This window comes from Orycteropus afer, unplaced genomic scaffold (genome assembly GCF_000298275.1).
Source record: "Orycteropus afer afer isolate SDZICR_OR568_19922 unplaced genomic scaffold, OryAfe1.0 scaffold00010, whole genome shotgun sequence".
Taxonomy (NCBI): Eukaryota; Metazoa; Chordata; class Mammalia; order Tubulidentata; family Orycteropodidae; genus Orycteropus; species Orycteropus afer.
The window spans coordinates 21387040-21401049 of record NW_006921597.1 but is presented as its reverse complement, the minus strand read 5'-3'; the positions used below and the strand labels follow the sequence as shown (position 1 = coordinate 21401049).

Here is a 14010-nt window from a genome sequence, read left to right as displayed (position 1 = left end):
CAACACTAAAGAATAATGTAGAATCTGCAAAACATCGCATAACATGGATGAACTTGGAGGACATTATGCTGAGTGAAATAAGTCAATCACAAAAGCAAAATATTGTATTGGTCCGTTATTGTAAAAAGTTAAAAAATGGGCAGAAGACAAGAATTCACCAAAGAGGATATTCAGGTGGCCAACTAACACATGAAGAAATGTTCAAGATCATTACCTATGAAAAACTCACTGCCGTTGAGTCGGGTATGACTCATAGCGACCCATTCTTGGGTTTCCAAGGAAATATCACTATGGAAGTAGATTGCCCAATTAGAGAGATGCAAATCAAAACAACAATGAGATACCATCTTGCCCCCCCGGCACTAATAGCAAACCTCAACAAAACAGAAAATAACAAATGCTGGTGAGAATGTGGAAAGACTGGAACTCTCATATACTGCTAGTGGGACTGTAAAATGATAAACAACAACAAAAAAAAAAACCACTGTGGAAAGCGGTATGGCAATTCCTTAAAAAGTTGGAATTAAAGATACCATTTGACCCAGCAATCCCATCACGAGGTATATATCCTAAAGAAGTGAGAGTCAGGATAAGAACAGATACATGCATACCCATGTTCATCGCAGCACTATTTACAATAGTAAAAAGATAGAAACAACCTAGATGTCCATCAACAGAAGAGTAGATAACCAAACTATGGTGCATACACACAATGGAATACTATGCAATCCTAAAGAATAATGTAGAATTGCAAGACACCACATAATGTGGATGGACTTGGAGGACATTATGCTGAGTGAAATAAGTCAATCACAGAAGGACAAATATTGTATTAGTCCACTATTGTGAAAAGTCAAAGAAATGTTTATATATGGAAAGAGACTTTCTTTTTTGGTCACCAAGGATGGGAGAAGGGAAGGGAACACTGCTAGATAGGCAGAGACAAATATTGATTTGGGTGAAGGAAAGGGCAATGCACCAAATGTGAGTGATCAACACAGTGGCATTGAGGAAGAGGAAGACATAGAAAGGTGCATGGGAATTTGTTGTTGTTCTTTGCCGTCGAGTCAGACCTGACTCATAGCAACCTCTCCTTGGGTTTCCGAGGCAGCATCACTATGGAAGTAAACACAGAGGGTGATGTAAAAATTAACCAAGCCATATCCCCAATCATAGAGTCTATGTCAGATGTGATGTCTCAACTGGAATAGATCAACAAAACCTCTGACTTAGTATGCACCTATTGATCTGGCAAATGCATTTTTCCAATGCCCATCTGTAAGAAGAATAATAAGTAGTTCATGTAGGGATGTATATTAATTGTTTTGTACAATATAATCTACAGAGACCTGATGATCTTGATATTCCACAGAACATCACACTGTTACACTATACTATATTAACGATAGCTGATCAGATCTGATAAATAGGATGTGGTAAGTACTCTAAATGCTCTAGTAAATTACATGTATGTCAAAGGGTACAAGATATATCTATAAAGATTCAAGGACCTGCCACATAGAAATGAATTTTTTAGGTGTTCAATCATTCTGGAGCATGAGAGTATATCCCCCTTCTGAGGTAAGATACTGCCTTGGAAACCCAAGGAGGGGTCGCTATGAGTCAGGTCCGATTCAACGGCACATGGCAAGAACAACAAGGTAAAAGACAAGTACCTTGCAATCTCTACCACTAAGAATGCAGCACTCTCCTTGGTGAGTTTCTTTGAATTTTGTAGGGAGCACCTACTGCGCCTGAGGTACTCCTCTGATCTATATGTCAGATGACTTGAAAGCTCCTAGTGGAGCCTAAAGTAGGAGAAGAAGGTCCAAGCTAGAGTGCTGGCTGCCCTGACACTGGGGCTCTCTGAATTAGCAGATCCAATAGAGTTAGAGGTATTAACAATAATTTTTAAAAAAATGAATAAAGAAGACTGAAGAAGAACCAATGCCTTTCAATTGTGGTGTTGGCAAAGAATATTAAATATAGCATGAACTGCCAGAAGAATGAACTAATCTGTCCTAGAAGTACAGCCAGAATGCTGCTTAGAAGCGAGGACAGTGAGACTTTGTCCCACTTTGGATATGTTTGTCAGGAGGGACCAATCACTAGAGAAGGACGTCATGCTTGAGAAAGTAGAGTATCAGGGAAAAAGAGCAAGGCACTCAATGAGATGAACTAACACTGTGGCTACAACAATGGGCTCAAGCATAGCAACAATTCTGAGGATGGTGCAGGATTAGACAACTCTTCGTTCTGTTATGCATGGGGGTCACTATGAAATGGCACATAACAACAACAATATATAAGGATACCATTTGTAGTTACTAACAAGCTCCAACAGGAGAACTGCATGGAAGGTCCCTGAAAAGCAGCATCTGGTATGTTACTGGATCTTAGGACAGACTGACTATGTGGCCACCAGATTTACAAGCCCTCCATATACCACAACACCAGAAGTGGCCAAGCTGATAGAATGTTTGAATAACCTATTAAAGGTTTTGGGAGCTCTGGTGACATAGTGCCTAAGGCACCTGATTGCTAACAAGAAGGGTGGCAGTTCAAACCACCAGCCACTCCTCGGAAGGAATATTGGGCAATCTACTTCCCCTGCCCCAGAAACTCAAGGAGGGGTGGCTAAGAGTGGGATCTGACTCAACAGCAGTGAGTCTGGTTTTTTTTTTTTAAGGTTCCAGTAATATATCGGACAATGTTTCATATTCATAAGGTTTTCACTGGCGAATACTTTGAGAACTGATGGTCCCTTCCTTCTGGAACTGAGTAAGTCATCTTCTTTAGGTTCTCTCAGAAGTAGACTCTGAGACAAAGCTTTGGAGGTGATCCCAGAAAATATTCGTAGAGGTCCAGTGTCAGATTACCCAATAAGCAAAGTAAGAATAGGCCTACTTGTGCTTACTTACTAATCTATAGTGAACACCTTCACATTTTTTCACAACACCAAGTATTTTGCTTTTAGGTATGGCTGATATCTGTGTCTCTCCCAACCGCACAGCAGCTTCCTACAGAATCAAAGCCTCTTTTCAAATTTACAGTCCCTGACAGTGACAGAGTATTCAGTAAGAAAGGTAAGTGTGGGCTTATTCGTGCTTACTTACTAATCTGTAGTGAACAGTTTGATGTTTTTCACCACAGCAAGTGGTGAAACATGTAAAACTATTCACTACAGATTAGTAAGTAAGCATGGGTAAGCTTTTGCTTACCTTGTTTATTGGGTGCTTTCTGGTGGTATACTGCCTAAGGCATCTGACTACTAATCAGAAAGCTGGGGTTCAAACCCACCAGTCACTCCTCGGAAGGAAGGTTGGGCAATCTACTTCCATAGTGATACTGCCTTGGAAACCCAAGGAGGGGTCGCTATGAGTTGGATCCGACTCGACAGCAGTGAGTTTTGTTTTTTTTGGTGCCCCTGTAGAGGACTGAGGATGTAAGGAAAAGTATAGAAGAAAGTGAATAAAATCTGTGTTATCAAGCAAGTTGCTATTGTAGGCAAATGAAGCCTAATCTTGCTGGAGACTTCTGGGAATCAATGCAGAGCACACACCTCAGAGTTATCCCCACCAAGGGACAGGACATTGAGGTTTTATCCATCAGTCATTAGTGAAGGCTGCACCCAGAGACTTTAATTCCCTATAACTTCCAGCCTGCTATTTGCAGGAGCAAAGCAAGCTCCAGAAGTCAAAAAAAAGCTCTCAGGCAAACACACTTTAGTTGCCATCAGGTGGAAATCACACCACTTTCAGGGAAATAGTAAGGTCCAAGGATGTACAGGTAGGTAGTTGTCTTATAGTTAGCTACTATTGCTACGACAGAAATATCACAAGTGGGGGGCTTTAACAAACAAATTTATTTTCTCACAGTGTAGGAGGTTAGATATCCTGATTCAGGGGGCTGACTCTAGGGGAAAGCGTTCTCTCTTTGTCAGCTCTAGGAAGGACCGTGTCTCTTACTTTCTATTTCTCAGTTCCTTGGTGATCTTTAGGTGGTGTGGCATCTGTTTTCCCCCATCTCTGCTTACTTGCTTAATCTGCTCCTTTTATGTCTCAAAAGAGATTGATTCAAAACATCCTACACTAATCATACCTCATTAACCTAACAACCAACCATTCCCAAATGTGATTATAACCACAGGTATAGGGGTTAGGATTTACAACATTTATTTCTGCGTGACACAATTCAATCCATAACTACTATACATTTAGTGCTTTCATGCCTGGTGGTAACAGTGGCAGTGGTAGCAAACAAGTGGCAATGACAGCAAACAAGGACAGAAAAGGACAAAGCAACCAAGAGTTCAGACCCTTCAGGGGTAACAATCTGGCCATCCCACAAGACAAGAAACCTACACTAGCTAAAGTACTGGCCAAGAGTGGGGAAAATCTGAAATAGGTGGTAGAAGAGCAACAAATATCACTTAGCCTTGGGAACAGCTGCAAGAATGGATTCTAATTCCCTCCTGTTAGACAGAGGCCAAATCCTTTCCATGTGCATTGGTTCCCATCTCCTCTCATTCCCTCACGGATTCAAGGACACCCTCTAGCAATACCTTCCTCTCTTTCCTGAAATATCAATGGTCCCCTCTCTACTAGATCATTCCTTTAAGCATACAAACATGCTGTTACTTCTTCTGTCTTAGAAAAAAATACTCTTGATCCCATGTCTCTCTGCAGTTACCAATCCGTTTCCCTTCTCTTCACGGCAAAAATCCTTGAAAGAGTTGTCTCTTCCTATTCTCTCCAATTTCTCTCCTCTATTTTGGCCACAGTAATTATCACCACCTGACATACCATGCATTTTACATTGTTTCTTTATCTCTTCAATCTATATTTTAATATAAATTCCACAAAGAAAGGATTTGTCTGTTTTATTTACTGCTATACCCCCAGCACCTAGGACAGGGTCTGGAACACAAGAAACACTTGCTGATAAAAGAAATACTTGTTGAATGCATAAATACATCTCTATTTAAAGAATTTTTTTAGGATGTACATTACAATTAAATCCAGTGTCCAATTCATTCCATCTGTTTGAGTTGGGAAAGGATATTATTAATCTTTCATATTTTCTTAAATTTTTGAGGGCCTATGACTTTGTCAGCCAAGATCCTATAAAGTTGTACTATAATCTATATGCTATAAAAATTTTTAGAGAAAAGACAATTCCTTCAAGATACACAGACGGAATCCCCAGTGCAAGAAGATGGAAAACTGGAGAAGCACATGCAGTGCTCTCTCTTGGCCTCTAACACAACAAATAACATTTGAAAATAAGTATCTCTCATCTCAAAGTGAATTTAAGCAAAATAAAATCTTAAATCAGATTAACAAATCTTACAATTTGTTACATTTTCATTTGTTCATCACTTCATTAAACTAAGAGACTGATGTCCTAATCATTAATAAATTTAATATAAAACATTACAATTTTCAAAGGAAAAACTAGTTATAAAATGTTTTGTGAGAGATTATAGTGCTATTGAAATTAAAAGAATTACCAATAAGTATTAGTTATGATAATATAATATAACCCATAGGGCTTCTCTTGCAAATAGCAATATGAAAATAGTAGAATAGTCACCTGAGAAGAAACAGTCACTAATTTTCACATTGATAACAACTGTTAATGCATACTCCAACTTTCTCTTTCATGAATGTCTAATTTTTAGAAAATTAAATTTAAAATCTGCCCTTTGTTATAAAATTCCACATTTTACCTGTTCATAGGCTCCAAACTTGAGTGCTGTCTCTGGTGCAATTTTTAAAATATTTACACCATTTCCTCTCCACAGAGAAATAATTCCTCCTTCTTTCACCATCTGCTTAAAACCACCAATCAATCTCATTTTCCTTGACCCTGAACTATGAACCTAAAAATGAACAGAAAATTCATTTATCCATTCATTAATTTACTTAGAATTTATATTGAATTAATTTTGTTAGTAATATTGCATTGATATTGTTATTGCTAATAGAATAATTATAAATAAATATGTATAAATTCATGACTTTCAACACCATTTTAATTTTCCTTCAGAGACATATAAAATTTATATATTGTTTGTTGTTCCCAAATATATACTTTAATTAATCTAACACATCAAAGAAAAAAAATAACTTAAGAAAAATAGGAATAACTTAATTACCAGAAAATGCAGGATATACTGTTGCTATTAAAATAGTACAAGATTATTAAAGCATGCATTGAAATACACCTAAAAAAAAAAAATGGATGGAAATACATCAAAATTTCAATAGGTGTTATTTCTGGGCAATCTACTTCCATAGAGATATCACCTCAGAAACCCAAGGAGAGGTCACTATGAGTCAAATTGACTCAATGGCAGTGAGTTTGGTTTAGTTTTTATAAATGTTCATTAATGTATTTTTTTAATATGTAGTGTTATTTGTTTAGAAAATATTTCTGTAAATTTAAGTAATGATACCCTCATTTTTAAGACTATTGATATATGTTGCCAAGTTGTTTTCCAGACTGGTTCTACTCACAAGAGATGAGAATGATCATTCATGAAATCATAGATAATAGTTTAAAAAGAGGGGGATTCAAAAACATTTGTATGTCCAGACAAAGGAAAAATATGATAAAATAAATTTTGATACATCCACTTAAACTACTACTGAATAGTCATTATCAAGAACATAAAATAACATGAAAAGATGCTCACGTTATTCTGTTAATCATAGAAACAGTAATGAGAGTATAAAATTATTACAAAGTAAGCACTGTTGTATGCCTTCAAGTCAAATCCAATTCATAGTGGTCTGTCTACAGGACAGATCAGAACTTTCCCACAGGGTTTTCTAGGCTGTAATATTTTCAAGAGCAGAATGCCAGGTCTTTACTCCCACAAGTTGGTGGGTTTGGTTCGAACCACTGACCTTTCAGTTAGCAGCCAAGCACTCAACCACTGTTAAATTAACCAGGAATGAAAAAATATACAGAATAAAAGGACAAGAAGGAAATTCACTAATGTGAATAATAATCACTTTGAATTGTGAAAAGACAGCAGATAATTTTTCTTTCTACTTTTCCATTTCCCAGATTTTTCTTAGTAAACATATGCTTATTTTAAAAATGTAATTTTAAAAAGATCAAATAACTGTATAAACTTTAATTAGGCTTTGATAAAATAGTAACAGTGATATCTATTCATCTTATTTCTCTATAAAAATAATAGCCTTCATTTTTGAGTTCTATGTGCCAGACATTATGCTAAGCACTTTATAAAATCTTATTTAATCCTTCAATTAATCATGGTATAATGATCCCTATTTTATAGACCTAATTGGAAGAGATAAAGTAATTAAAAGATAAAGTAAAGTAGCAAAGCCATAATTCAACCAAAGGTCTCCTTGACTCTAAAGTCTGTCCCCTTAAACGACATTATACTACTTCTCATCACATAACACATATACCTTCTGTAGTTCACAGTGTTCTTTTCTAGTTGTGCGAAAACTCACACAGTAACACCTCCATCAATAAACAAGTTCTAATGAACCCATTTCATCCTCCAATATATATATACAGGCAGTCCCCAGATTACAAATGAATTCTGTTCCTAAATCTGTATTTAAGTCAAATTTCTACATAAGCCAGAACAGTTAGGTACAAGTTGTTTCTAATGTCAGTTAGTCAAATGTTTGTCTTAGTATAGTATATAGTGTACCTTTCTATGAATAAAAAACATTAAAGAAACACTTCCAGATACATTAAAACATCTTTCAAATAATAGTGCAGTAATAATAATAATAATAATGTTTTGGTGCAGGTTGCAAAGTAGAGCCAGTCTGTTATTACAAACCATTGTATGTATCTCAAATTGTTAATATATGTTATACATAGGTTGGTTTGTAACTATGGGTTGTATATAAGTCAGACATCCATAACCCAGGGACAGCCTATATACCCATTAATGGCAAGTCGAGTCTATTCTGACTCATAGCAACCATTTAGGACAGAGGAAAACTACCCCATAGGGTTTGCAAGGTTATATATAATCTTTACAGAAGCACACAGTCACATCATGGAGAGGCTGGTGTGTTCAAACTGGCAACCTTTCAGTTTGCAGCTGTGCACTTAACCACTGTGCCACCAGGGCTCCTTATATATATGCCATAAGATGTGATCCAAAATGATATAAAAGAGGTAGAAACTCTCTTCCTTCTTGCTGCTCATTATATTACCCTTCACTCCCCATTACTGAGCCATTTTTCACCTCTCATTTTCCTTCTTTTTCTTTTCACTTCTTCTGTATTTTCCTTTTCTATCTATTCACCTCTCAACCTCTTCCTATTCTTCTCTATCCAGCTCCCTTATTCTTTTCTCTTTTTTCCTCATTCTGTGCTACCTCTTTAGTCCATACTTTTTCTCCCTAATCCACTGATCCATTTCCATCCTACTGGAGAACTGATTATCCCTATCTTGTGTCCCTACAATATCCATAGGTATTTTTCTATCTTGTACACAGCAAGCTCTCATAAGTGATAACTACTATTTTCAATAACATCATTATTGTCACATAGATATGTTATTTATATCTCTATAAGGTTTTTGAGCATCTCTGTATTTCCAGCAGCAAACCCATGACAGGAGCTCTGGTGGCATAGTGCCTAAGGCATGTGACTGCTAACCAGAAGGTTGGGGATTCAAATCCACCAACCACTCCGTGGAAGGAAGACTGGGCAATCTACTTCCGTAAATATTTACCACCTCAGAAACCCAAAGGGGGTCACTAATGAGTTGGAATCAACTCAGTGGCAGTGAAGTTTTTTTTTTTTAGTTTAGCACATGATAGGCACAAAATAAATACATTATCCTTCTTTAATATTTCTTATTGTTCCCTTTCCCATCTCTCTCCTCTCTCATCTTGTCTCCATCTCTGTGTAGCTCCAAATTATCTCCAAATATTTTTTCTTTATACTTCATTTTTTAAATTTTCTCATAGGCCCAGTCATTGAGGAAGCTGGATTTTCTATTTTCAAACTCTGCTCTTTCCTAATTACCAGCTAAATTTAGTCACCTGACTGAATAGAAGGTAGGTTACATATGGAATCAACCCTGCTGAAGAACAGCACTTATATCGCATTATATTATTATCCCTACTACATTATAAATTCTGTTAAGGGTAAAAAAATATCTAATTTACTACCATACCCCACTCCCAAAAAAACCTATCCTTCTAACAGCTTTTATTTTCCAAAAATTACATATCTATGTAAGTTTAGTTCTTAATTAAGATGGTTCATCTTTTTTGGAATAGGGTAAGAGTATAAATACATTAAGTTGCTCTTAATTATACAACATTACGATTATTATACAATTAACGAACATTATATAATAATGATTTTTAATAATCCATCACCAAAAGCAATAAAACACCCAGGCTTATAAATTTAATTGTTGTTGTTGTTATGTGCCGTCAAGTCGAACCCGACTCATAGCAACCCCTCCATGGGTTTCCAAGGCAGTATCACTACGGAAGTAGATTGTCCCATCTTCCTTCCGAGGAGTGGCTGGTGGGTTTGAACCACCAGCCTTCTGATTAGCAGTCAAGTGCCTTAGGCACTATACTACCAGAGCTCCCATAAATTTAATTACAAACTTATATTCACTAGACGTGGATTGCTAATTTTGATATCCTTAAAGAAAAATTATTCAGCAAATATTAAAAGTTATTTAGGAATTTTAATTATACTTAACAGATTAACTCATTTATAACTATAGAAATCTATTAGTCATCGAATAAAAGTAAGTAAACAACATTTAAAATAATATACTCTAAGTAATTTCTTTCCAAATTCTGAGGGATATTATTACTTCTTAAATAGAGTAAAAATCACGCTGTTTGTTGTTGTCATAGTTCAGAAATGCCCCATATATTAGTATCTTACCAGTCCTTTTATAAAAAACCAAACTCACTGCCGTGGTGTCGGATCTGACTCACAGTGACCCCTCCTTGGGTTTTTCAGGTGTACAGTATCACTACGGAAGTAGACTGCCCAATCTTCCTTCCAAGGAGTGGCTGGCGGGTTTGAATCGCCAGCCTTCTGGTTAGCAGTCAAATGCCTTAGGCACTATGCCACCAGAGCTTCCAGTCCTTTTATGGATTTAGTTATATTTCTTAAAAAGCTTCTAATAGAGTTGCTGTTATTGTTAGGTGCCATCGAGTTGTCTCCAACTCATAGTGACCCTATGCACAGCAGAACGAAACACCACATGGTCCCTCTCCAGTTCCATGATACTTGCTATACTTGAGCCCATTGCCACAGCCACTGTATCAATCCATCTCATTGAGGGCCTTCCCCTCTTTCACGGACCTCCACCTTACCAAGCATGACATCCTTCTCCAGAGAATGGTGCCTTCTGAGAACATAACCAAAGTAGTCCAGCCATTCTCGCTTCCCAAGGAGTATTCTGGCTGCACTTCCTCCAGGACTTATTTGTTAGTTCTTTTAGCAGCCCATGGTACTTTCAGCATTCTTCACCAGCACCACATCTCAAAAGCATCAATTCTTCTTTGGCCTTCCTTATTATTATTATTCTAATAGAGTAGTTCTATTAGTTTTTCAAATAAAAATTTAAATAGCATAGAAGCATCTTTAAGGAAATTAAGACATCTGTTATTGAAAATAATAAAACTCACACTTTACAAAAATGAAAAATAAAATGAGTTTTAATGAATAGTATGAAACATGCCAAAACATTTAATATATTTCTTTTGAAAATCATCAAGGATTTTTCAACTTACTTTAAGTCTTAAGGGGTATGTAAAGCATGCAAACTACCTGCATCATGACTTTCAAGCGTTCAAACGGAGCTGTGCTTGTCCGTGAGACTGCACCAGCTATTCCTCCTGCCACCAAACGCCTCCACCAATCTCCAGATTGCTTTTCTTCTTCGGAAAATTCATCTGGAATAGCTATACTCTCACCTATGTCAATTACCTGATAAAATAGAGGGGGGAAGGGCAAATTCAGCAATAAAGAAAAATATAAACACAAGAACAAGTTAAAAGGACAGCTTTTTACAAGGATCAAGACTTTTTTTCATATCCTATCTCCTGTCAATGAAGACTGGCAATTTTCTCAGCACTTGTACTAAACTAAATGATGTTAATAACAGTCACATAATAGATTTCATGAAAAATAAATTTCCATTAGAGTTATTTTCAATTTAAATATCTCAATATTCTTAAACTACTTAGACTAAGCTCTTCCATGAAAAAATGTAAACAATGAGCATAGGGCTCCTTGTCCTAGTCACCCACCACTGTACCTGCCACATAATAAACCTGTTGCCATTGAGTCAATTCCAATTCATGGTCACCCCATGTCCATTCAATGGGAAAGAGATAGTCTCTCTCTCTCTAACAAATGGTGCTGGCAAAACTGATGCTCATCTGTAGAAAAAAAGGAAGCAGGACCCATACCTCATAGCATTCACAAAAACTAACTCAAAGTGGATCAACAACAATGCAATGCACTGCCATCAAGTTGAATCTGACTCACAGAGACCCCTCCTTGGGTTTCGGAGGAAGTTATCACTATGGAAGTAGATTGCCCACCCTTCCTTCCAAGGAGTGGCTGGTGGGTTTGAACCGCCAGCCTTCTGGCTAGCAGTCAAATGCCTTAGGCACTACACCACCAGAGCTCCCCAAAATGGATCAACAACCTAAATTTAAAAACTAAAACTGTAAAATTCAGAGAAGAAAAAATAGGGACAAAGCTAGGGGTCCTAATCTATTACATAAATAGAATATCAAACATAACTAAAAATGCACAGATAGCAGAAGACAAACTAGATAATTGAAACTTCCAAAAAAATAGATAGGAGCTCTGGTAGCATAGTGCCTAAGGCACTTGACTGCTAACCAGAAGACTGGTGGTTCAAACCCACCAGCCACTCCTCAGAAAGAAGGTTGGGCAATCTACTTCCGTAGTGATACCATCTTGGAAACCCAAGGAGGGGTCGCTATGAGTCGGGTCCGACTTGAAGGCACATAACAACACAACAACAAAAAATAGATATTTATACTCATACTAAATATTTCACCAAAAGAATAAAAAGAGAACCTACAGACTGGGGGAAAAAAACAATTGGGACTATGACATAGCTGACAAGGGTCTAATCTCTAAAACTGAGTTTAAAAATCTCCAACACCTTAACAACAAAAAGACAAAAAAATCCAAGTTTTTACTGAGTAAAGGACATTAACAGATACTTCACCAAAGAAGACGTTCAGGCAGCTAACAAACACAAGAAGAGATGCTCGCAATCATTAGCCATTGTTGTTGTAGTTGTTAGGTGCCATCAAGTTATCTATGACTCATAACGATCTTATGTACAATAGAACGAAACACTACCTGGTCCTGCACCAGATTCACGGTCCTTGTCATACCTGACCCCATCATTGAAGCCACTGTGTCAATCCATCTCATGGGGGGCCTTCCCCTTTTTGTTGACCCTCCACTTTACCAAGCATGATACCTTCCCTTCTGACAACATGACCAAAGTAGGTAATACAAAGTCTGACCATTCTCACTTCCAAGGAACATTCTGGCTGCACTTTTTCCAGGATACATTTGTTCGTTCTTTTAGTAGTCCAAGGTACTTTCAGTAGTCTTTGCCAACACCAAACTCAAAAGCATCAACCCTTCTTTGGTCTTCCTTATTCATCATCCAGCTCTCACATGCATATGAGGTGACTGATAATACTATGGCTTGGATTAGGCACACCTTAGTCTTCAAGGAGACATCTTTGCTCTTCAGCACTTGAAAGAGGTCTTTTGCAGCAGATTTGCCCAATGCAATACATCATCTGATGTCTTGACTGCTGTTTCTATTGGTGTTGATTGTACAACCAAGTAATGCGAAGTCTTTGACAACTTCAATCTTTTCTCCATTTATTGTGACACTGTTTATTGGTCCAGTTGTGAGGATTTTTGGGTTTTTTAATGTTGTTGTTCTTGTTGTTGTTCTTGTTGTTATGTGCCATCAAGTCAGACCCGACTCATAGCGACCCCTCCTTGGGTTTCTGAGGTGGTATCACTATGGAAGTAGATTGTCCAACCTTTCTTCTGAGGAGTGGCTGGTGGGTTTGAACTGCCAGCCTTGTGGTTAGCAGTGAAGTGCCTCAGGCACTATGCTACCAGAGGTCCTGTTTTCTTTACTGCAGACTGTAGTCTTCAATCTTCATCAGTAAGTGCTTCAAGTCATCCTCATTTTCAGCAAGCAAAGTTGTGTTGTCTGCATGCCGCAGGCTGTTAATGAGTCTTCCTCCAGTCCTGATGCCACATTTCTCTTCATATAGTCCATCTTCTCAGATTATTTGCTCAGCATACAGCTTGAATAAGTAAGGTGAAAGGATACAACACTGATGCACTCCCTTCCTGATTTTAAACCATGCAGTGTACCCTTGTTCTGTTCAAACAACAGCCTCCTGGTCTATGTACAGGTTTCTCATGAGTATAATTAATTGTTCTGGACTCCCATTCTTCTCAATGTCATCCATAATTTGTTATGATCCACACAATCAAATGCATACTCAGTAAAACACAAGTAAACATCTTTCTGGTATTCTTTGCTTTCAGCCAAGTTCCATCTGACATCAGCAATGATATCCCTCATTCCATATCCTCTTCTGAATCCAGCTTGCATTTCTGGAAGTTCTCTGGTAATACACTGCTGCAACCATTTTTTAATTATCTTCAGTGAGATTTTACTTGCATGTGATATTAATGATATTGTTTGATAATTTTCACATTCTATGGGATCACCTTTCTTTGGAATGGGTACAAATATGGATCTCTACCAGTCAGTTGACCAGGTAGCTTTCTTCCAAATCTCTTGGCATGGCCAAGGGAGTGCCTCCAGCAGCATCCATTTGTTGAAACATCTCGATGGGTATTCTGTCAGTTCCTGGAGCCTTGTTTTTCGCCAATTCCTTCAGTGCAGCTTCGACTTCTTCCTTCAGTA

General features: G+C 37.4%; 1 protein-coding gene across 1 annotated transcript in view; it reads right to left on the bottom strand.

The window, feature by feature from the left end:
• Positions 1–14010, bottom strand: part of LOC103204725 (calcium-binding mitochondrial carrier protein SCaMC-1-like) — a 97520-nt gene that overhangs the window by 33279 nt on the left and 50231 nt on the right. The window contains exons 5-6 of the mRNA XM_007949925.1: positions 10821–10979; positions 5732–5884 (exon numbers count right to left, since the gene is read on the bottom strand). Of these exons, the coding sequence (XP_007948116.1) occupies positions 5732–5884; positions 10821–10979 (312 nt within the window). The remainder of the gene's footprint in view (positions 1–5731; positions 5885–10820; positions 10980–14010) is intronic.